The sequence below is a fragment of the Prionailurus bengalensis genome, chromosome E1 (assembly GCF_016509475.1).
Source record: "Prionailurus bengalensis isolate Pbe53 chromosome E1, Fcat_Pben_1.1_paternal_pri, whole genome shotgun sequence".
In the NCBI taxonomy this organism is placed as follows: Eukaryota; Metazoa; Chordata; class Mammalia; order Carnivora; family Felidae; genus Prionailurus; species Prionailurus bengalensis.
This window is the reverse complement of record NC_057347.1, coordinates 17161407-17184151: the sequence shown is the minus strand read 5'-3', so window position 1 is coordinate 17184151 and position 22745 is coordinate 17161407. Positions and strand designations below refer to the sequence as shown.

General features: G+C 59.5%; 2 protein-coding genes across 7 annotated transcripts; one reads left to right on the top strand and one right to left on the bottom strand.

The window, feature by feature from the left end:
* Positions 1 to 1335: 1335 nt before the first annotated feature.
* Positions 1336 to 6437, top strand: TP53I13 (tumor protein p53 inducible protein 13). 5 transcript variants are annotated; one of them, XM_043585584.1, is made up of 7 exons: positions 1336 to 1442; positions 1941 to 2009; positions 2238 to 2279; positions 4150 to 4278; positions 4404 to 4607; positions 4692 to 5247; positions 5340 to 6437. In XM_043585584.1, exons 3-7 carry the CDS (start codon positions 2265 to 2267, stop codon positions 5450 to 5452), a joined length of 1017 nt encoding a protein of 338 aa, XP_043441519.1. In that variant the 5' UTR covers positions 1336 to 1442; positions 1941 to 2009; positions 2238 to 2264; the 3' UTR covers positions 5453 to 6437. The 5 variants fall into 5 exon arrangements, with proteins under 5 accessions (XP_043441519.1, XP_043441516.1, XP_043441517.1 ...); XM_043585581.1 differs by lacking the exon at positions 1336 to 1442 and adding an exon at positions 1539 to 1752; XM_043585582.1 differs by lacking the exons at positions 1336 to 1442; positions 1941 to 2009 and adding an exon at positions 1615 to 1752.
* GIT1 (GIT ArfGAP 1) lies at positions 6058 to 21668 on the bottom strand. 2 transcript variants are annotated; one of them, XM_043585579.1, is made up of 21 exons: positions 21459 to 21668; positions 15502 to 15635; positions 14927 to 15039; positions 14696 to 14801; positions 13949 to 14166; positions 13769 to 13863; positions 13388 to 13430; positions 11586 to 11612; positions 11358 to 11406; positions 10837 to 10909; positions 10095 to 10192; positions 9614 to 9725; positions 9350 to 9483; positions 9033 to 9185; positions 8690 to 8920; positions 8548 to 8601; positions 8274 to 8360; positions 8102 to 8175; positions 7816 to 7998; positions 7641 to 7704; positions 6058 to 7477 (listed from the first exon to the last, which is right to left on the bottom strand). In XM_043585579.1, the coding sequence occupies exons 1-21, from the start codon at positions 21508 to 21510 to the stop codon at positions 7265 to 7267; spliced, it is 2313 nt and encodes a 770-aa protein (XP_043441514.1). In that variant the 5' UTR covers positions 21511 to 21668; the 3' UTR covers positions 6058 to 7264. The 2 variants fall into 2 exon arrangements, with proteins under 2 accessions (XP_043441514.1, XP_043441513.1); XM_043585578.1 differs by lacking the exon at positions 11586 to 11612 and having other exon boundaries at positions 21459 to 21591.
* Between the last annotated feature and the right edge of the window lie 1077 nt (positions 21669 to 22745).

Sequence of the window (22745 nt, the reverse complement as noted above, 5' to 3'; positions counted from 1 at the left end):
CGGGGATGAGCATCAGAGTCCGCGCCGACCCCTCCCCTCTGCCCCGCTTGGTGTGTAGCTGCGAGGGTAGACCCTGAGTCGCTGCGCCCTCAGGGGCCGCAGTTGAGAAGTAGCAAAAGGGAGAAGTGCATAAACCACAGCTCGGGGCGCGGGCTCTCCCGTTCCCGCGGGGCGGCTGCAGCCGGAGCCACCAGCCGCGCCTCCCTCCCGAGGCTCGGCCGCGCTCTCTGACCTGTGTGTTCGTCTCGGCCCCGCGGGCACCCTCAACTGCGCGAGAGCCCAGTTGGGCGGGGGTCCGGCTCGGCGCCAGCGAGGGCTGGGCCGGCGTCCCGCCCAACAGCTGGTTTGCTGCAAGGGGCTCGTTCCCTTGCCTGCATCAGCGTGCGGTCTCTATCCCGCCCCCGCCCCCACCGGGAGCATAGGGTTCCCCAGGAGCCTGGCTTCAGATAGAAGAAATCCTCAACACCGCTCCCTGAAAAAGACCTCCCCAGAAGCAACAGCCCCAAACTCGGGGAAAAGACGCACTCGGGTGCCTTGCGAGAAGGATGCCTGTCACCCTACGATGGGGCCATGGCAGGGGATAGATTGCAGGCCCTTCATCGGTTCAGTAACTGGCAACTGGGGGGAGGGGGGTACGAGGGATGGGTAAGAAATCCCCCTGTAGGTCACGTTCTTGCTCTATTAGAAATAACCCGTTCTCGCTCTACTTCTAATTTGAGGCTGGGCATTTCAACCCTCATCCTCCACCCACGTTCCCTTCTTTCGTCAAAATCCTGAGTCGGGCCAAGGAGAAGGGCATTGGAAAGAAGACAGCAGAACCGGCGCCCCCCTGCAGGGGAGGTCCGGCCAGCGCTCCCTGCTGGGGGCGAAGCCTGTGACTCCATCTCACGGTGACAGATGTCTCCCTGGGCACATGCCAGCCATCGGTGAACTAACGACAAGAGCGGAGGCGGGCATGGGGGAAACAAAGCAGCCCCAGGCCCGGCTTCAGCTTCCACGGACTTCTGGGCCTAGGGAGGGTGGTGGCCTGAGACCCTCCGAAGCTCCTCTGGGTTCGGGCCCTATTTGCGAGGGCACGAGTGGAATGGGCTGAAGGTGAAGCTCTAGAGCGGGGATGCTCTTCCTTCCGCAGCTCGGACTTCGTGATTCTGCCCCTCTTCTAGTTGTAGGTCACACTGACGTGTATGAAGCGGGTTTGCGGGAGGAGCGTACCCGTCTTCCCTCCTGGGCCACTCGGTCCACTGGGATCCCACTTCCCGCCCTTCGCCTGGCTCCATGATCCCACCCAAGCACTGAAGCTGCCCTCCGCAGGCCGTGGAGACGCGCTGGGACTGAAGCGCGGGTGAAGGAGAGGTCCCCGCCTGTGCTGCAGCGCTGTGTGCCTGGGCAGGGTTCCTACGCAAAACTTTTCCGGCTTCGGGCTTACGACGCGTGCGCGCAAGGTCGGTGGTTGTGGGCGGGTATTGGGGCGGGGCGGAGGCGGGGCGAGAGTAGTACGCAGCTGCGGGGGCGGGGCGAGGCGGGAGGCGCGCGATCTTGGGAGTCGTGTGAGGGTGGGGGCGGGAGGGGGCGCGCGCGCGCGATCCCGGGATCTACGTGGGCGCGCGTGGGGGCGCGGGGAGGGAGGGGGCGCGCGTTCTCTGGCTTGTGGGACTTCGGGCCGAGCCCCGGGCCGCCGGGATGGCGCCTCAGCCGCCTTCGCCCCAGCTGTTGCTTCTGGCAGCCCTTGCGGGGCTCCTAGGTCCCAGTGAGGTAAGGCGACCCGCTCTTGAGCAGGCTTCGGCCCGAGATCTCAAAGCGCTTTGTTGAAAGTTGGTCCTGGAAGGAGTGGCTCGTGGAGGGGGAACTAGGAGTCCTCCCCTGACTGGCTGGGCCTGGGAGGGAGAGGGCAGGGCCCACACCGAGGCTAGTTCTCCCAGTTCTGTGCCTTGGACCCACAGGTGGTAGCCGAGCCAGAGGAGGAAGCGGGGGCCAGTTGTCCCGAGGGCCCGTGGCCTCTGCCCCCACAGGTAGGAGCTTGGCGGGGGATGGGAGAGAGGGGTGTGAAGGGGTAGTCCAGCCCCGCTCTGGCCTCGCTGCACCCTCCACCGTCACCCTCTGAGGACCTCTGCCGGTTCCTCTGGCCCTCAGTTGCCAGCGTCTCCATCCCAGCCTGGCCGGATGGGGCCTGCTGTCCCCTCCCCACCCGCAGGCGGAGCCCCAGCTGCTCTAAGCCCTCCTTTTCCCCTCGTGCATAGGTGTCACCAAGAGTGACCTACACGCGGATGAGCCCATGGCCGGTAAGTACAAGCAGGGAGCCATCCTTGGTGTCTGCCCCCGAAACAGCGAGCTCCTTGCAGGCTTCCTCCGCTTTTTCTGCTCACCAGCTCCATTCTTCACCAGTTCCCTTAGTGTTCTTAGGCCCGGGACAGTGAGCCACAAGCCTCTGTCGTCTGCAGTGCTGTGTCAGGAATGCTGTCCAGTAGCTGTCTGCCCGTGGGCAGGAGGCTGCAGGGGGAACTCTGGCCCTAGTGGCAAAAAAACAACCCATGCCCCAACTCTGCTGTGTGACTGTGGAGAGTCTCCTGACTTCTCTGAGCCCCAGTTTTCTTAAGAGGGGCTGTTAATAATGTCCCACCTCCCCAGGACTAAATGAAGTGTGTGTGATAGCATTTTGGGAAGTAGGAAGCTGTATGAGGTAAAGAGTGTGCCTCAGTTACTGGGCACCAGACCGTGGCTTCACCTTGCGTGGCTGCCTCTCTGTTTTCGAGGCCAGTGGTCAGACGCCTTCCCTGTCCCTTTGGTTTTCCTTTTGAAATCTCTAACTTTTAAAAAAAAAAATTTTTTTTTAATGTTTTTATTTTTGAGACAGAGAGAGACAGAGCATGAGCAGGGGAGAGGCAGAGAGAGAGGGAGACACAGAATCTGAAGCAGGCTCCAGGCTCTGAGCCGTCAGCACAGAGCCCGATGCGGGGCTCGAACTCACGGACTGTGAGATCGTGACCTGAGCTGAAGTCGGAGGCTTAACTGACTGAGCCACCCAGGCGCCCCTAACTTTTTTTTTTTAAAACCTTGTAATAGCTTCTGGCCAAGAAACCTCATGCCACCCACCTGATTCCTTCCCTCAAACAGCCCTTTCATTAAGTCATTCCACTGTTTGGAAACCTTCAATATCTTATTTCTCGTCTTATCATGGTCATATCCAACCGACCCCTCGCTCCCACCCCCAGCTTTTCAGGCCTTGTCTGACCTCCCCAAATCTTTGGTTCTTCTCCAGTCATCTTGGTCTGTCCACCACACGTGTGAGTGTCAGGCTTATTCCCACTGCTGTACCTTTAATGCCACTTACTCTCCACACCTGGCCTATCCTGACTAGAAGCTGGAGTGGGCAGCTCCCTGCCCTCCTGCCATCCATCCCATCCACCTCCAAAGCCCAGTGCAAGAGTCAGCTCTTTCTTGAGAACTTGCCTGATCACATCAGCCCTTATTCATCACCTTCTCCAAATTCATGTAATGCTTACAACTTCTCTCTTACAACTTAATGGCTAATCACTTTGAGTTCTATTAGTTCTTTCATTTGCATTAGTTCTATTGCCCTGAGTTTCCTCTACATTTCCCACAAGCAGAGTCCAGGCATTGCCTTTTGGCATCTCCTGTAACATCTGGCACAGTGTGGAGCATTAGGTCAGCACAATCAAAAATAATTAGTAATTGATGAAGTGTTTGCATCGTGGAACCGTGCACCTGCTGCCTGGTGCCCTGCATTTGGATGTTTGGGGAAGATTGAATATATAGGTAGATCAGTAGATAGGAGACCTGGTCTCCATTTGGGGGATGCTTACAGTCTAGACTGGGGACCCGTAGAGCCACTGTCACAGGTGCAGAGAGATACAGCTGAAGAGTGTGTTCTGACAGCGTTAACCAGGCTTGCTGTCATGGAAGCTGTGAGCTTTGAGGTGTGGCATTTGAGGGAGAGGAGGGGTGAAAATGCTCAGAGGCAGAAGGGAATGTTCACCCGTACCCAGGGCTCTTTGTCCTTTCCTGAGCCCTGAAGGTGGGTCATCTGGCTGCCTTGGAAATCCCTTTAATAAAGCTGGTCTCCAGGACGGGAGAACTTGGGATTCTCAGAGTCATCTGGCCTGGCTTAATGTCTCCATGCCATTACTCCAGGCTGAGGATGTCACCTTCCTCTACCACCCCTGTGCCCACCCTTGGCTGAAGCTCCAGCTTGCCCTCCTGGCCCACGTTTGTGTGGCCCAGCCCTCACTGGCCCCGGACTCCAGCCTTACTCAGGAGCGGGTAAGCAGTTGATGAAAGGTCGTTGTTTCGCACTGGCAGAGGCTGCAGCCCCATGTGCAGGAAAGGAAAATTCAGGGACTTCCTCTTGCTGGCTCCCCACCTTCAACTTAGTTCTCCTTTCCTAGCCCTTGGTGCTGGCAGCATGTGGGGTGGTGCTGGAGATGGCATGGATAGAGCCAGCCTGGGCTGCCCACTGGCTGAAGAGGCGGCGGCGGCGGAGGAGGCTGAGGAAGGAGAAGGCATGGTTCTGCACTGACGGTCTTTCTGGGTCTTCTCCCTTGGTGCCAAGGCCAGGTAGAGGGAGGCTGTGCCGGAGAGGGTGTCTGCAGGTGAGGGGTGCTGGGCTTGGTTGGTGGTGGGGTCCTTGGGTTATCTGGGCAGGAAAACGGTGACTGCTGTCTCTCTCCCCAAAGGCCCCAGCTTTGGCTTTTACCCTGCGGAGCTGGCGGCCCCCAGGTGTGGAGGAGGCAGCTGGAGGGTCCAGGCACCTCTCTCCTGGCGGTGCCAAGAGGCGTGGGCTGCGGGCCGCTCTCGGTCTCCAGCCCACGCCCTCAGCCCTGAGGCTCCCCCCTGCCTCTCCACGGAGCTTGGAGGCCAAGCAGCCCATGCTGGCAGCCCGGGGTGAGGGGAGTGATGCCCCATCTGTGCCCACTCTCCCCTTGATGCATGAGGGGCCCAGAGGCAATGCCAGCTCCAGGATAGAGGCTCAAGTGCTCAAAGGGCAAAGCAGCCCAGGGGGCTGTACCTGTCCAAGTGAGGCTTCCCCAGCCCCTCGGGCAGCAGTGCCCCCGCGGGTCGCCCGGGGCCCTACCCCGCGCACGGAGGAGGCTGCTTGGGCGGCCATGGCCCTGACCTTCCTGTTAGTGCTGCTCACTCTGGCCACGCTCTGCACACGGCTGCACCGAAACTTCCGACGGGGGGATAGCATCTACTGGGAGCCCACAGCGGACAGCCAGGACACGGTGGCTGGTGAGAAGTTAACCCTCCTTACCCACCCAACCCAGCCCTGGACCGCCAGGGCATCCCTGCCGATCACCGACCCTTCCCCACCCTGCCCGTAGCTGTGCTGAAACGGAGGCTACTGATGCCCCCGCGCCGGGTCAAGCGCTCCCGCCGGAGACCCCTCCTCCCGCCCACTCCGGACAGCGGCCCGGATGGGGATAGCTCCGACTGACTTGACGCGAGCCCTGCCACTTTGGCGGATTTGGTTTCGCCGCGCCTGGTGAGGCCGCGACCTCTGCCACGTGGACCCTGCGCAGGACCGCCCCCTGGTGGCCAGATGGAGCAGTCCTGCCTAAGCATTGCAAACGGGCTTGTTCTTAAGGTGTGGTTGGCTGGGGGCGGCGGGGGTGGGGGAGGGATGGGCTGTGTTTCTAATTAAATTATTTTGGTAGAGTTTGGAGTTGAGCTTGTGTCTCTGCCACACAGACACTCCCAGCCAGGACACTGTCCTCGGCCACTTAGGTTTTGTTTGAAGTGAGTGCTTACAAAATCAAGTTAGGCACCCACCAGCCTGCCTCCTCCAGCCTTCCTGGCCTCAGCCAAAGTTTTAGGAGTGTGGTAGGACCACCGGTGGGGAGGGAGAAAGTGGTGGTGGTGGTAGTTACTGACACTTTTATTTCCTAGCTTCTTTTCTAGAACACAAGGGCTTTCCTTGCAAGTTCCAGGTCTGGAGCAGCTGTAGTCTTCATTTGTTTCATGCTTTTGCCAGGTCTGTCTTTGTCCCTTTCATGTCTGTCACCTCCCCACCCCCAAATTCTTTCAACACTAGCAACAGCACATGGTCACTTATTTATTTTTGATACAAATGTACATGACACACGTCTTGACAGTCAGCCCACCCACCACCACACAGGTACAGCCTGGCCCCTAGGGCAGAGACAGGACAGAGAGAAGGGCTGGTAGGCACGGCCATCTGCCTCTCCAGCCTTCCCAGGCTGCTGCCCAGATTCCAGATACCCAGAGACTGCAGGGCAGGTGCTGGCCTCTCAGAGGTTATAGGAGGGGGCTCTCAGCTGAGTCAGGGACCCCGGGGAGCCAGCCCCAGGCTCAGGTGCTCAGTTCTCTGCCCCAGCCAGCACAGCCCCCTCCACAAGGGAGGAGGGGGAGGAGAGATGCAGGGAAGTGGTTTTTTTTTTTTTTTTTTTTTTTTGTAAGTTCATAGAGAAGGGGACCGAGGGGGGAAGGCAATGGGTAGGACCCCGGATGATTTACCAGCAGTCCCTGGCCCCAGGATGGGAGAGTGGGGGACTGACCCCTAACTCTGGTCCTGCTGCCCTGGTCCCCTCACCCTTCACAAAACTCCAGATGGGCCAGGCCTCCGGAACGGCACTGCCGCCCCGCACACGCACACACAGGCACGCAGGGACACTCAGTTACCACAATGTTAAAATTAAGGGGTGGAAGAGGAGAGAAAAAAAAAAAAGATTTTCCAGTGTTTGCTGCTAGGGACCCTGGGAACACAGGTTTGGGGCCTGTGCCCTAGACAGGGGCCGTTTGGCATTAAAGGAGAGCAGCAGGGGGGTTGGTGGCTACAGGGCAGGGGACATCCAGAGATTATGTACAAAGGAGGGGATGCCCCCGGCTCAGCCCCCAACAGGGCTGAACTGGCTCATGGGGGTGGGGTGCCTGTAGGGGGAACTGGCCTCACTTGGAGTGTCCCCACCCGACCCTTTGCTGAGGGTGCCCCAGAGGGGAAGGGGCTAGGAGTGGTGCCTTAGAGGCCCCTGCACACTAGAAGGGGGGGGGATGCTATGTACAGGGGGAGGTGCATGGAATGTGGGGGACAGAAGCTCCTGCCACCCCACCTCCCCATCCTTGGGGACTTGAGGGGGGCGGGCACCAGGGCGCCTGGCTGCCAGGGGACAGTGGCAGCACTAAGGGCACTTGTGCCAGTGGCTCCGTTGGGGTGGGGATTAGTGTCTGGAGTGGCCCAGCTCCCATGGCCAGTGAGGTCCCAGTGCAGGTGAGGGTGCAGGGAGAGTGGTCACTGCTTCTTTTCTCGGGTGGTGATGGTGACCAGCTGCTTGGCAGCCTTGGCGATGTCATAGGCGCACTGGATCACCTGCTGAGTCAGCAGCTGGAAGTCCACAGGGGCGCCAGGCTCCGGGGGCACTGTCTTCCGGCACTCACTCTGCAGCCGGTAGGCGCTGGCATTGAGCAGCCGCAGTGAGCTGCGCACAGGCTCCAGGGCTGGCCTCTGGAGGGAGGGAGGAGGGAGTTGGGCCTTGGACTTCAAACCATGAGCCATGAACATGGCCCAGTGTGTCCTCCCTCGTCTCCACCCAGGTAGTGGTCACATTCCCTACACCTGCCCCACCCTGAGAGCCTTCCATTCCTGCTCTTCTCTCTGGCCCCTGTACCTTTGGGAAGAGAGAGGCCATCTCCGTCACAGCCAAATGGATCTTCTCCGAGCAGGGCACGAAGCTGTGGGGGCAGGGGAGGGGAAATATCGGCAGGATTTGCAGGGACAGAACATTGGTCACCCCCCACCCCCTTGCCCTCTGCAACACCCAGGGGCTGCTGTGAGCCCTTTACCTGTCATGCTTGAATTCTTGGGCAGCCCGCAACAATTCCTGGATGTTCTTGGTGACCTGTTCCGTCTTCAGGATGACATCCTCTGTGCTGGGAAGCCCAGGGTCAAGGTCTCCATCCAGGCTTTCCAACTCTGGGTGGAAGTCTTCTTCCTTGCCCAGCTCAAGAAACCTCTTCCCCTCCAGTCTGAGGTCAGGGTTAGAAAGAGACATTCCAGTGGTAAGCCGCTTGCCTGTATCCTCACAGATCCTCCAGAGCCCAGTCAGCCTTCTTCCCTGGGGTGTCTCACCCAAGCAGTGGGTCCCCGCTTTGCGTGTTCTCATAGTCACTGTCAGCACCACTGCCGTGGCGGGAAAGCTTGCTCTGGAGGATCAGGGAAGGGGTAGTGGGTGAGGTTCACATTCACAGACCCACACAGCCCATCACCTGTCCCCTTGGGCCCTTGGGGATTGGAACATTACCGTATGGCGGCTTCCTTCCTGGGAGCAGGACAGTAGTGGGGAGGAGGGAGTGAAGGGCACGGCTGAGGCTGACACCCCCTTCCGGATCTGAAACCCAGGAAGACTGGAGTCAGTCTCTCCTCCCTGCCACCCGCCTTCCAGCTTCCCGGCAGTGAGGGTAGGGACCAGGTGTATCTAGTCATTCCTGTGCCCAGCAGCAGCACAAAGCCTGACACCCACTGGGGCTCAAGACCTATCTGCGGAAATGGATCCGCTTCCTCCAGGCCCTACTTACCCGGTAAAGGCCAGCAGGGACATGCACTGAATAGATGGCATCATCCTCCAGCTCCTGGGGATTGGCACAGGTGTCACGGAGGGCCCTGCAGCAGCCCCAGCCCTCTGTTCCCCACAATCCTTGAGACCCACAGGCAACTCACAGTGCTGTGGAAAGGCTGTAGCCGGGTAGAGAGCTCATCCCCAGGAGGGGCCCCAAAGGGCTTCAGGGCAGAGCCTGGTTCATACATGGAGAAGGCCTGGCGGTCCCTGCGATGGGCACTCCCGCCAGGCCCCATGGGTGTGTGTTCTGCCCGCTCGCTGGGCAGTGGGGGTGTGGGCACTGGCCCGGGTGGCTGCCGGATCTGCAAGTTCTCTGCCTGCAGCTTGTGGATCTGAGAGTGGACAGTGATGTCAGAAACTCCAGAGGATCCAGGCAGCACCCCACCTCTGGGAGCGGAGGATCCTCTCTGACCTGGGCACTCCCACCAATGCTGCAGCCCTTACCTCCCTCTGCAGCCTCCGGAGCTCATCACTCAAGCTGCTGTTGACCTTCATGAGCTGTTGCACCTTTGCCTCGGAGGTAGCCAGAGCCTTCTTCAGCTCCAGATATTCCTGCAGCGTCACGGCCCCATCGGACAGGTCTGAGGAGTCCATGCTCTGCAGAGTGAGAAAGAAGCTGGTTAGCCATCAGAGGCAGGGGGTGAATGCCCACAGAAGACTGTTCTCAAGGCCATAACCAGCCCACTAGTCCCTGAAGCCCTGAGCTACAAGGGGATAGAGCCGGGCCTTAATGGAGGCCCGGGGAGGGGCAGTGCTCAGACCCGGGCACGGTTGTTCCTAGTGGCACCGGCGCTGCGCAGGGGCTCCTGGTCCGTGTCCTCGTCTGAGGCCACACTGTCGTAATCGTGCTGGTCGTCGAGGTCACTCTGGCTCCGCGCGGATAGCTCAAGGTTGTCTGAGGACATAGTCCAGTTACTCAGTATTCTGCCACGCGACTCTTCCATCATGCCACCCCAAAAGGGAGCCATGAAAGAATATACTAGAAAAACACCCACTGCCCTCAGCCCTAGCCACACCCTTCCCACCTGTGGGGCTGCTCAGGCTCTTGCCCTGCTGTCTCCGCTTGGCCTCGCTGAGAATGTCAATGATCAAGGTGGCAAACTCTCGGGCATTGAAGCGGGCCAACTTCTGTCGCCCCTGGTAGGCAGAAAGAACCCAGCCTGCATGACGGGCCCCCTTACAGCTGATAGATGGGTGTGGGAACAAAGCAAGGCCGTCCCCTGCTACCTGGCTCACCCGGCCAGATTCTGGGTGCCTGAAGAGGCTGGAATGTCCCCCAGAAGAGGCTGAAATGTCCCCCAGAAGCTGCTCACGAAGAGCTTAAAAAAAAACCTTTCCCCCAAATCCCAAATCCCAGTGCTAGCAGGGCCCTGAGAGAGGCCTAGGCCAGGGGAGGAGAAGAGCAGGCCCAGGCAGAAGCCCACACAACAGCCGGTGAGGAAGGGCAGGGCCCGCGAAGCTGGTGACCCCAGCAGGGGAGGAGAGGCCCCTGTCCGGCCCCCTCACCTGATTCCGCGTGGCCGAGTACTCGGGGTTCACAGGCAGGAAGGGCACAGCGCTGCGCTCCGTCACCAGGGTGCTGTGGTTCTGGGTAGCCAGCCACACTGGGGGGGGAGGAGGAGGAGGGGGGGGGAGGAGCAGGGAGCAGATCATCCAGAGCGTCCACGGTGGCCAGGCCCACGGGGTGGAGGTGGGGATGTGCTGAGCACAGCCTTCCTCAATCCTCCCCACGTCCACCAAGTGCTGGTGTTCAAACCAGGGGTGGTCTTCAGACACCGGAGGCAAGGTTGGGTCAGGGCAGGGCTGGGCGAGGCCAGCAAGACTGGCCAGGCCGATGACGACGAACAGAAAGAGGCGACTCCTCCTTGCCAGGCCCAGCCCAGGGTTTGGGCTGGAATCTGGCTGTGGCCAGGAAGGAGTGATGTAGGCGGGGGTGGAGTGGGACTGGGGAGTGAGCCAAAGTGGGAGGCAGCCAGAGCAGAGATGAGCCCCAGTCCAGGGGTGGGGGCGGAGGAGCAGGCTGGCTGCCTCCAGCTCAGCACGCTCCGCCTGGCTGGGGAGGCTGCCCGGGCTGCTCACAGCCAGCAGGGGTGGAGAGGCAGACCTGCCGAGCAGACCAACCTCAGGCCTCCCTTCTTAGTCCCAGCAAAAGGCCCCAAGAGCCACACCAGGTCCCAGCCCTTCCCCAGCAGGTGGGTAGGTACCCCTGTCTCATCCACCCTCAGCCTCAGATGCCCTCTTGGCTCACCAGCGTCATTTTCTCTTCTGTCTACCTCGTCGTACACATCCATGGCAAGTTCCTCAAAAAGCCTGTTGCTGAGCTAGAGACAAAAGGGGGACCCAGTCTTTGTCAAATCAGTTGGTCCCCAGTGCTGACAAGGCCAGGTCAACCAGGATGTCCTAAGATGTGGGAAGTGGCTTGTGTCCTTTATGCTGCCCAGCCCCCACAATCTCAGAACTGGAAACTGGGGCAGGGGTCTCTCTGCCAAGCTCCAAGGTGGGAGAGGATGGAAGGGAGACCAGATCAGACCAGTTAGTGCCCTGGTAGGTCAGAGGTGGAGCTAGGGCCCAGGGAGCCTCGGGAGGGCAGAGCCAGGGTCAAAGACCAGGGGTGGGGAGGTGGGGGAAAGAGAGCAGGGAAGACAGAGTGAGGGGCAGGTCAAACCCTTGGAAAAGGAGACCATCAGAGGAAGGAGGAGCAATCTTAGGGGTCGAGGCTCAGAGGTGAGGACAGCTCCAAGTAGTAGGAGCCCATCCAAGTGGACTCACCGCCTGCAGCTTCTTCTTGGCAGCTTTGGCCAGCTCGGACAGGTCTAGGCTGTGGAAGGAGGAGGGAGATGAGAATGGACAGACAGGAGAGGTGACCAGGCCCCCACTTGTGACTCCCAAACATGCAGGGATCCCAGGAAGACAACATCCCAGATGCTGCACACCAGATGCCGCCCCCCACCCTGCCCCCAACCTCCAGAGCCTGCTCCCGAGGCAGGCACCATATACCTCTGAGACATGCACTTTTGCCGAGATCTAAGTCCAGAGAAAGGCAGCAGAGGAAAGAATAGGACAGAGGCAGCGATTACCCAGGAGCAGGGCCCCACGTGCCTTCCACGGCAAGCTCAGACCCATCTCCGTGTATACGCCAGACCCGGAGGGTGCAAAACGAACTCCTCTCCCCTCCCAACCTGCTCCTAGACCAGCCTGCTCTCTCCCTCTGTGACCCACTCACCCAGCACCAGCGTCTGCTTCTAGGAGTCACCAGAAACCTCCCTCACCCTCAAGCCCCAGCCAAGCTTTCTCTGGTTCTGCCATCGATCCCTCTTTGCCTGGGCCTTTGCAAGTTTCTTCATCCATCTTCCCACTTCCAGTCTTGCCCCTACAACCCTTTTTTTCCACCCAGCAGCCTGGGTCATCTCTTTGACACGTTGGGCCACACTACCCCTGGCCTTAAAAAACATCTTAATGACAAAACACATGTATGGATACTTCAACCGTACTTTAATAAAAAACTTCCTTAAAAAATATACTACGTGTTTAGTGTGCATTATCTTATTTTAATCCTGTCAACAGCCCAGAAAACGTAGGTACTGTTGCCTTTACTCCCAGGAGGTAACTAAGCCTCAGAGAGGTTAAGTAGCCTGCCTGAAGTCACACAGCCAGTAAATGGCAGAGCTGACATATCCGGGCTTGGAACCTCTCTGCTCTTCTTGGGGCTCACAGGACTTGCCATTCTCTCGCCTGTTTCCAGTCCAGTGCTGCTCCTGGGATTCCCTGCTTCTCACACTATGCTCCAGCCACATGACTCCCTGCAGGTCCTGGCACAGCATTTCTCACTTATACCATTTATGCCTTTACTTCTGCTGTACTCCCCACACTGAACTACAGCTATCTGTCCAGGCTGCCTCCTTCCCTGGACTGTGAGCTCCTGAAGGGCAGAGATCATATCTGAGTTACCCGTGTGTCTCAGGGCCAAGAACGGCAGCTGGCACCGGGCAGGTGCTCGGTTAGCCCTTCATTGAGTCCATGCCCATATGTGTTTAAACACATACACCAGACACATGCAGGTACACACACCCCGCAGAATAAGACCAGAGAAGTAGGAGGGAATCTTGGAGTCTCAGAACAGAGTAGGTCTGGGGTTCAAGGATTCAAGACGCCTAGGCCTGGCAATCCCTGTCTGCCCACACTGGTCTTTGGAGAGGAAGGGAGCCTCCTCTCTCGGATCCAGGCCAGCAGGCACAGGTTGGAAAAATGGCCTTCAGATGTGGCCACCAGGTGGCGCCAGCATCCATCTTGTGAACTGGGTGCGTGTCCCCCCACAGCCTAGGCGCGCTGAGGCTTTTCAGATCAGAGGCAGAAACACCTCAGTTGTGACGGGCCCTGCCCCCACCTCCCACCCCTCCCCAATTTCTGAGCACACCACGGAGGCCCAAAGTTAGTCAAATCCCTGGAGCCCACCATCTTTTCAATGAAGAGCAGAGGCTCGTCTTAAGATTTTACAGTGGGGTGAGTGCCACTGGAGCAGAGCCCAGTGAGCCACCCCTCCTGAGGCAGGTGTTTCTTGTACTCAGGCCTATGTGTGATGGCCTGGGGCTCAGGAGGTGCTTGGCCATGTGCTGAGCTGACATCCCTTCCCTGCCATAGGGCCCAGCATTAGGGAGTGAGGATCTGACTGAAATGTTTGTACACCAGACCCGGGGTGGGGTCCCTAAAGCCCGGGGACTGGGAGGGGTAGAGGTTCTGGGGTTCAGGCACCCACATGGTGTCCAAAAGCCCCTGGGAAGGGGCATCAGGTGGGCACTCACCTGTCAGCCATCTGTGGGATGATGTAATGCCCATTCTTGTGATCTGAACAAAAATAAAAATGCCAAGTCACTGGTGCTGGGTGGCCTTAGCAGCTGGGAGCCCACCTCACTGCCACGAGCAGACCTTGGCACCCAGAAGTGTCAGGGGACAGGGATGAGGGCAGGCCACCCCCAAGAGCCCTGGGAGCTGACTGGAAGTGATGCCCACCCCCCACTCCCTACCCCAGTGTGCTGTAGCCCAGAGCCGTCATCAATTTCACGGGAGCCAGTTGCCTAGCAACACTGTTCCCCAGCCGGCTCGGTCACCATGGCACCTGCTGCTGGGGTGTGTCTGGGTCCCACCTGCCTGGCCGAGCCAGGCCCACCCCACGTTCTGCTCACCCGGCTTGCGTCCACAGAGATAGAAGGCCAGCCGGTCAGTGAGCTCATACTGGCATTCGACTAGCCTTTCCGCCAGCTCATGGTGCCCCGCCTGCCTGTGGGGAGGGGGCATGGCTCAGCCCTGCCGCAGCAGTCCACTCCCCCCACCCGCCCAAGCCTCACCCATCATCCGACCCTCACCTGGCATAGTCAATGGGCGTTCGGCCATTAACATCAGGGGAGCCAGGATCAGCCCCATACACTACAAGAAGCTCAGCCTGCAGTGTCTGCCCCGCCTTGGCAGCCACATGCAGAGGTGTGGTGCCCTTCTCTGGATGGAAGAAGTTGGCCTGGGCACCCAGGGACAGCAGGCGCAGACATGTCTCCAAGTTGCCCGTCCGCACGCTTGAGTGCAGTTGCTGCAAGGAGCAGAGTGTGCAGCGAGTGTGTGTGAGCACCCCCCCCCCCCACCCCCAAGCCGTACCAAGTTCGGCAGCTGCTGGGACTCCTACCAGCTCCAAGGGCCTGGCTGAAGTTGGGTTGTCAGGGAGGACAGAGGCTTTAGCGCCAAATACTAACAGCTGCTATCAGTCACCATCTACCTGTGCTATGGGCTCTGCTTGAAACAGGCATTATCTATGAGGGAGACACTGTTGCTTCTTTCCCATTTTACAGAGGAGGAAACTAAGGCTCTGAGTGGCTAAGAAACCGCCTCAAGTTTTCCCGGCTTTTGGATGGCAGCCTGTTGTGTCCACCTAGAGGCGGAGGGGCCTTGGCCACATGCAGCTGACCATGCAATCCCCATCCCCTGCTGTGCCCACGATCCTTGCCTGACCCAGCTGGCTGCCTTTGGGGCCTAGGGCTCGGTGGTGATGGAGAAGCCCTCGGGGTGCTGTGGGCAACAGGAGGGGAGGCCCACCCATCTGTCCACCGTGGGGCCCCTCTAACCTTGCTGAGGTCTTTGGCAGTGACCCCGTCATCTTCCCGGCAAGGAAGCTTGTGCACAAATGCCAGCATCTGGTACTTGGCCCTGATGAACTCTGACTTGATGGGGCTGGATGGGGCACAGAGGATGAAATGGGTGGGGGGCAGAGTGGGAGAGGCTATTCCCCCCGCCACCTCTCAGACCCATGTCCCACACCACACAGCCCCTGCCACCACCCTTCCGGCACAACTCACTGGACTTTGTCTTGGGGGTTGGCTTTGCGCCGGCCACTCTGTACTTGCGCGGGGTCCAGCAGGGAATGCTCCCAGATGGAGTTGGCCCCGTTGCTGGCGAGCGTGTGCACCATCTGCAGAGAAGAAGTGCCAAGTGAGAGTGCCCACTGTGCACTGGGTACTGGGGGAAACACCTCCAAGTGCTGGCCGCAGCCGGCGTGGCTGCAACCAGTACCAAGGGGCCTGTTGTGTGCCTGCCACACAACATCACACCTCCATCCAGCCGGGCCGCCCAAGCACGTGGGTCCTGGTCAGCACCTCAGGTTGTATGGCGAGTGTGCCAAGGCTCAGAGAGATAAAGCAACTTGCTCAGTGCTATGTGGCCAAGCTAGTAAGTGGCGGAGCTGCGGAGAGAGCCCCGGTCTGCGAGACCCCAGTCTCAGAAGCCCCCCCGCCATCTGCATGGCAAACACAATGGATGGAAAGGGTCAGGGTTAGGTTCTGCCCCAGGTGGGTGCTGCCCTCTGGAAGCCGCAGAATCCAGAGCAGCGTGTGTGGGTACGGGGGAAGTGTGCCCACGCGGCCTGGCCCCGTACCTGCAGCAGCGTAGGAGGCCAGGCGCTGTGGCGGAGGTGCTTGACAATGGAGATGTGGCGGCCCAGGCTCCGGTGCACACTGCAGCACTCGTCACACACCAGCACCCCCCTGCTGATGGAGGCCCAGCCAGGGTCTGCCAAAGGGGGAAGCCACAGTCAGCGGAGGCCAGGTCGTCGGCAGTGCGTGCCGGGCACCTACTCCGGGCCCACACTAGCACTTTGCTCACACACTTCAAATACCTAGAAGCTGGGACGCCGGGACACAGGTTGCTGAGGAGGAAGCTGAGCTATGGCGTAGGAGGGATTTCCCCAAAGGCTCGCAGCAGGTGACTGACAGCTGGGCCCCTTCCTACACATCTTTGCCTGTCTGGGGGGTGAGGGGGTGGGGGGAGGAATGTGTGGTCCCCAGGGCCTACTCAGCGGGTATGTCCTGCAGTCTTTCCCAGGGAACAAGACAGTTGGCCCAGGCCTTCCCCAGGGAGGCAGGAATCCTCTGGGGGATGTGACACCGATGCTACATGCCAGACATCCTAGACACTCCTGTGTCTGGGTCAGTGCCACATCTCTCCTGCACCCAGGCTTCTGCTGGAACCACTGGCCACCTGCCTGACCCACCATATCCTCCATGGGCTCCTCCCTTTGCCCTCATCTTGGCAGGCAAGAGGCTGTTTCATGCTGAGCCTCCTGCCACCATCACTGATGGGCTGAGCTGGAGCCCCTCTTAACAGGGATGGAGAGGGCAAAGGAACCACCATTGGATACCCACTGTGTACTAGATAGACCTGTATGTACGAGGTCTCTCACAACTGTCAGACAAGGCAGGAAATGCTATCCCTGCTTTACCAATGAGGAAATGGTGGCTCAGAGAGGTTAGAGCAGTTGCTCAAGGTCACACAGCTGATGAGCAGGATTGTTGGGATGTGGACCCAGGCACTTTAGACACCAGAAGCCACGCCATGTTCATACCCACTGCTTTTCCTCCGTTCTTGCCTGGAAGGGGTCAGGCCCAAGTGGGCAAGGGCCCTGGAAGCCACTCTTTACTCCCTGGGGAGCAGCAAACTTTGGAAACAAGAAGCAGGGCCAGGATAGTGTGGGAGCTCCTTGGGTGCTTCTCAAGGGCAGGGGAGATGCCACCCATCCCAGGCCCCTTGGGAGAGGGGGAGGAGACAGCTGCACATAGCTTAAGCTGTGGAAAGGTCACGGGGGAGAAAGCAGCCATTGTGTGCCTCCAGAGAGTGGGGGCAGGGAGCTTCTCTCCCAGGACACTGTGCTCTGCCCGGGCCCCCCACCCCAGTCTCAGGAATCCCTGTGCTGGGTGGGGGAGCAGGGGCTGGCTATCTTCCTTGCCTGGGAGTGCTTAGGGAGTCCAGAAGTGGGCCCCCCAGGGGAGGGACAGGCTTGGGGTAATGAGAGCCTCTCCAACCAGAAGGCAATTCTCAGGCCCTTCCCCACAAGGATTTCCATCAAAGTTTCCAGGAGAATTGTAAGGAGACCGAGTCAGGGTGCAGCCTTTGTCCTGCCTACAGCAAGTGTCCCCTCCATAGGGGACAGGAAGAAACAAAAAGTGAAAGAGGGGGTTCAGCTCTTTGGGTCTGAGCTTCTTTAGGCATCTACCCAAAAACAGGGCAACAAGATGCCTGCCATACACCTTCCTGGGAGCTGATTCCAGGGGCCCACGAGGAAGGGATCCACCATCTGTGTCAAGAGGGGGAGCCCAAGGACACTCTTTAGTACTGGCTTTACCCAAACAGTGAGGCACCCCAGTGAGGCACATGGAAAGCTCCCTCCCCCCACTCCCAAATCACTGGGGTTAGGGGTCTGCCAGCCACCAGCCACCTCCGGCAGCCCAAGCAGGAAGCTGGAAATGACGCAGCCTAAATTCCTCTTGTTGAAACGGTGGGGTTTCCTGTAAATGGGGAGCCGCCCAGGCCAGGATCATAAATGGGCCGCCCTGAGGCCTCCAGCCCAGGCCCATGGCTCTACCGGAGAAGCAGGGCCTGGGAAAACTGCACATATATCGAGAGCCAGAACAGACATGGTGAGACTCTGAACATGGCAATGACCAAGAAGAGATCAGGATTTGGGGAATGTAGTCCAAGGCTTTGCTAGCCACTCAGCCTGGGGGAGGGGTCCTCCCTCTCCTCCACAATGACCTGAAACAGGAAGGTTGAGCAGGGGGCACTGTCCTGGCCTGGGGAACGCTGGTGTCAGCTCACTGGGCTACACAGATGAGAAGCCCACTACCTACTTCTTACATGCCCGAGGGGCCTTGCGTCTACCCAAGCAGGAGCCCCCAAGCCCCACTTAGGCCAGTTCCTAAGGCCAGGTAGAGTTTCTGAAAAGTCAAATGGCTATTGTAGCTGAAGGTTAAGGGACTCTTGCCCCCAAGAGGCTCCCTAGACTAAACTTGGGGTGGAAGGGACAGGGACATAAGGGGTTTTTTGTTTTAACAGGCTCCATGCCCAACTGCCAAGTGTGGGGCTTGATCTCATGAGATCAAGAGTAGTATGCTCTACTGACTGAGCCAGCCAGGCGAGAAGATGCGGTGACCTCCTCAGTATCCTGCCAACACTGGTGGCAGCTTCTGCTTCAGGGTGGGGGTCTGGGAAGTGTGGGCAAGTGGTAGGAGGGATCCTGGGATAATGTTAACCATGCAGGCCTCTACTAAGGTGAATTCATGTCATCACCCAAAGCCATTAGTAGTCTCTAGGTCTGCTCTAAGGGTCAGTGTCTCCTGAGCAAATTGTCACTAGGCACGAGGGAGAAGCCCACCATCTTGAAAGCAGCTAAGAGTGGGGCGCCTGGGTGGCTCAGTCGGTTAAGCGGCCGACTTCGGCTCAGGTCATGATCTCGCGGTCCGTGAGTTCAAGCCCCGCGTCGGGCTCTGTGCTGACGGCTCAGAGCCCAGAGCCAGTTTCAGATTCTGTGTCTCCCTCTCTCTGACCCTCCCCCGTTCATGCTCTGTCTCTCTCTGTCTCAAAAATAAATAAACGTTAAAAAACAAAAATTATAAAAAGAAAGCAGCTAAGAGTAATTGATCCAAGGGGATAAAGGTCAGAATGGCGGTTACTTTTGGGGGCTGTTGAGTGGGAGGGGGCAGAAGAAGGGTCCAGAGAGTGATGGAAATGCTCTACCTCTTGACTGGAGTGGTGGTTACGCAGGTATATAGACATGTAAAAACTCAACAGGCTAAACAGTAAGGTGCAGGAACTCTGCTGTACCTAAATTAAACCTCAGTAAAAGAGGAAGAGAGCCCACCATTCACCCTACCCAACAATCTACATTGTGAAGAAACAAATGAGCCTGCAGGTTTCCAAATGTCCCCAGCCAGTGGCCATCCATGCTCATCCAAGGTGCCACCCGAGGTACTTCAGGTACCTTGAGGTATTCACTCCTGTGCCACCAAAGTGGAAAGGTTGAGATAGAGGCCCATGGGATGAGGAGCAGGCTCTTGAGCTGGGCCAGGACTGTGTGGCAGAGTGAATGCAGGGGGGCGTGGGGGGAACACATTCTCCAGGGTTCCTGACTGCTGCCCCTCCCTTGCCTTCATGGCAGGCAGGTACACATGTGGGGCCTGATGAGGTAGTACCACAGCAGCCAAGCCATGCCCAGCTGTCTTACAAAATCCACCTGTCACTTATATGCCCAGGCCTGGGAGCAGAGGGAGGATGAAGACCTTTGGGGTGGGCCTGCACTTCACCTTTCACCTCTTTAACCTCCCCAAATTAACCAAACACAAAAAGGCCACGGCCCCACCCCTAGGGCTGGACCCCTCCCCCCCCCCCCTTTCACAGTGAGAGAAGCCTATGACTAGGTAGGAGGCATACACCAATGGAGTCCAGACTGTTGTTTACCCTCGAGCCTCATACCTGGACTGCTACAGTCCCACACCGGGGATGCCCCTCCCTGCATCCTACAGTGGGGAAATGGGGTAGCCAGCTGGGTTCCTGACAAGCATCCAAACACTCAGGGAGTGCCTGCTGCCAGGTGCTGGGGTAGGGTGATGTGTAAAGACTTTGTCAGCACCCTGCCCACCTCACTCCTCACCTTCTCACCACCTGCCTCTTCTGACCTGTATTCTGGATCAGGGGAAAAGGAGGTACCTGGGGCAAAAATGCCTCTGTGGGACAATGACTATGGATAGGAACCAGACAGTCCCAAGATATCAGATACATACCACTCCTTCCTGAACCCACTGGGCACCCAGAGGCTTCACACAGCCAAACGCAATGAAAGAGGGACAACTGCCTTGCTGATTCTGCCCTATGTCCCACTGGCTGAGAATCAGGACCACAGACTTCAAGATGGGATGGTCCTCAAAAACCATTTTTATTCCAACTTCTTTACCTCACAATTGAGGAAACTGAGGCCCAAAGTGAGGAAAGTCTTGCCATGGTTCACAGGGTAAACTGATAGGGTGTCTGCTAATCACTCCCCACCCCCATGCTATGCCTGCCCCGCATAGTTATAGACCAGCCTGGGAGAGGCATAGAAGGCAAGCTGTCCTCTTAGCCCTTCCATCCCCAGACGTGCGTGTGGTTGGGGGAAGGAGATCACAGTTTCCAGCTCACTAGGGTAAGGACACATAAGCCCAGATAGCTTCTTCAGGGTCCTCTAGACCTGAGAGGAGTCACAGGGTCACAACCACCCACAGAGTACCACGTCTCTTCCAGGCATCCACAGTGCCAAACTCTCTAGCCTGGAGGCATCAGAACCACCAGAGTATCTGTGGGTCCCAACCTGTTGGGGCCCCGGGCCTGTCCAAAGGGTAGCTAGAAGTTATGGGCCCATGAAACAGCACTTCACACTCTCACACTTAATTGTGCCCACAGTCCCCCTGGAGTTCACAGACACACTGAGCCTTCCCAGAGGTCTCCCAGGGAGATAGCTCCTTTTTAAAAGAGAGGATGGACAAGAGCCAGGGCTTCCTTCCCCAGGCCAGCTGCTGAGCCCCATCACTGGCAGTGTCCTCCCACATCATAAGATAGCAGCCTCTCAGGTCACTGCTCCTCACTTCCTCAGGTCAGGGGTGGGGGGTTCGCATCAGCCTGGATCTGACTGTGCTGGGAAGAAGGGAAACACCACGGTAAATACAGCCAGGAGGCAGGCGAGGAAGCCAGATCCTGAGAACCTAGGCGCCCTTGGGTACTGTTCCCTATCCATTTCTGGTCAGACTGGGCTAGAGGGCTAGGAGGGGTCTGTGCCCAAGCTGGGTCAATGCTAAGCCCCCTTCCCAAGCAGGCCTTACTGGTGCATAGGAAAAGCCGAGCTAGTTGCTCCCAGGGATGCCTCACAGGAAGATGCCCAGACTGTACTGGCCCTCAGCACCAGGCCCTGCAAGGAGCCCCCGCCTTGGGAAGTAGGGGCAGGGAGTCCTAGGAGGAGCCACCCCCTCGTCTGCTCACGAGGAAACACTATCCAGGCCTCCCCTGGCCCATCTGCCCGGTTCTCTGCCCCTTGACCTCCGCCACCTCAGCGGGCGCGCAGACCATGCGAGCAGCAGGTGCAAGACGCGGGGGTGGCACTGAGATGACACAAAACCACACTCACCCCCACTTCCTAAACCTTGCTGGCCTCTGCCACAGCCCTCCTGCCACCCCACCACCCCAGGCTGGCGCTTCCGTTGGGATACAGAGATGGAAGGTGGTGGCGGGCGGGCGGGGGGGAGGGGGGAGGGAGGGAGGGCAGCTAGCTGCCTGCCTCTCTCAGACTGAGGGGTGGGATGTGGCGCCGGGAATGTCCTTCCTTGCTCGTCCACGGACGCGAGGGACTGGGGCCCCCAGCCGGCCCTCCCGCCAAGGACGCGGCTCCGCAGTGGCCCGGGCGGGGGCCGAGGCCGGAGGCCGCAGCCCCCAGCCCCGCCCCGCCCTCCGGCCCCGCACCGCGCTCCCGCCAGGCCCCGGCGCCTGCCCGGCGGCCTCGCTGCGCGGTCCCGCCCCCGGCCCGGCCCCGCTTACCCGGGGCGCTGCAGTCCGCACACACCTCCGCCCGCGGCCCCTTCCGGGACATCCTCAGCGGCGACGCGGCCGCAGCCCTCTGGGCCAGCGTGGGGGGCGCGGGCGGCGGGCCCGGGCGGCGGCGGCCCCTGCTGCCCGGCCCCGCTCCGGCAAGGCCCCGGCTAGGCTCCGCGCGCCCGGCCAACCGTCCGCCCCCGGGGCTGGCCCGGAACCCGCCGTGCCCGCCTGCCCGCTCGCCCTCCGGCGCCCTCCGCCCCGCGCCGCCCCGCGCCGCCCCGCCGCCGCTCGCCGCTCGCTCTCTCCGCCCCCTGCGCGGCTCCGGGCCGCTCCTGCAGGAAGCGGCGCAGGCCCTGCCCACCGGGGGAGGGGCAGCCTGCACTCCCGCCCCGCCGCCCGGCCCTGCGGGCCGCGCCTCCCAGAGAAAGGAAGCCGGGAGCGCGGGCGGGAGGGGGCGGGGGTGCTTAAAGGGGCCGCGCGGCCTCCGCTAGACAGGCCGGAGAGGGCAGCATCGCCTTCGGCCTTGGCCTCTGCTCTGGCACTCTCCGGCCCCGCGGCAGTGTGAGTTACCCTCACAGCCCCATCCGCTTCGCTTTCCAGGTAGAGGGTGGTCCAGTGGGCTTGGCCCCGGGGACAGTGACCCTTGGGGAACAGGGAAGAGAATAAGGAGCTGGAGGCCCAGGCCCCCTTCCCCGTCAAGAGGCTGTTTGGGGTACCCGCCTATGTCTGGCTGCGGTAGCATGTGTGTCCTGGTCCCCCATGTGTCCTCATCTGTGGGTCCAGGTGTGTGTGTGTGGTCACACCCTTGTTGATTATGCACGACACCAACAATATGGACGCCCAGGTGTTCCCCTGCCTTCCAACTAAAAATACATCTGTACCTCATCCATGCTTCCATCCCAGCAAGAAAGAATCTGGGCACTTTTTAAGGACCTCCCGAGGAGTGACCACTGTGCCTGTGTGCAGTAATATCCACTTGGCATTTCGTCTTGTATACGTCCACGGTGTTTCTGGGCCACCGCAGGTTTGTGTGTCCAGGGCGTGTGCACATAACACACAGGGACCTTTTCTTGTGGTGGCCTTTCTTCCTGGACTTCACACAGAGACTTGGCGTAGGTGGGGGGGACAGGAAGCGGAGGCGCGGGCCGCACGTGGGTGCACCCCTGCACTGAGCATGCTCCCCCATACACGTGTGCCCCGCGTGCACCCAACCCCCATCCCTGCAGCAGCAAAATGCCAGAGCACTTTGCTTGTGGGGACAGGGCACGGGTGGCCAGGACCAGGCCTGGG

What these genes read in the sequence shown, in the direction of transcription:
- GIT1 (XM_043585579.1), bottom strand. Translation starts at nt 21,510, where the DNA reads ATGTCCCGGAAGGGGCCGCGGGCGGAGGTGTGTGCGGACTGCAGCGCC. An exon ending in ACTCGGCCACGCGGAATCAG is followed by an intron (nt 9,726 to 10,094) that starts GTGAGGGGGCCG and finishes TCTGCCTACCAG; the next exon opens with GGGCGACAGAAGTTGGCCCG. An exon ending in CAAGAATTCAAGCATGACAG is followed by an intron (nt 7,705 to 7,815) that starts GTAAAGGGCTCA and finishes CTGCCCCCACAG; the next exon opens with CTTCGTGCCCTGCTCGGAGA.
- TP53I13 (XM_043585581.1), top strand. Translation starts at nt 1,681, where the DNA reads ATGGCGCCTCAGCCGCCTTCGCCCCAGCTGTTGCTTCTGGCAGCCCTT. An exon ending in CGCGGATGAGCCCATGGCCG is followed by an intron (nt 2,280 to 4,149) that starts GTAAGTACAAGC and finishes CCATTACTCCAG; the next exon opens with GCTGAGGATGTCACCTTCCT. An exon ending in CAGCCAGGACACGGTGGCTG is followed by an intron (nt 5,248 to 5,339) that starts GTGAGAAGTTAA and finishes CCCTGCCCGTAG; the next exon opens with CTGTGCTGAAACGGAGGCTA.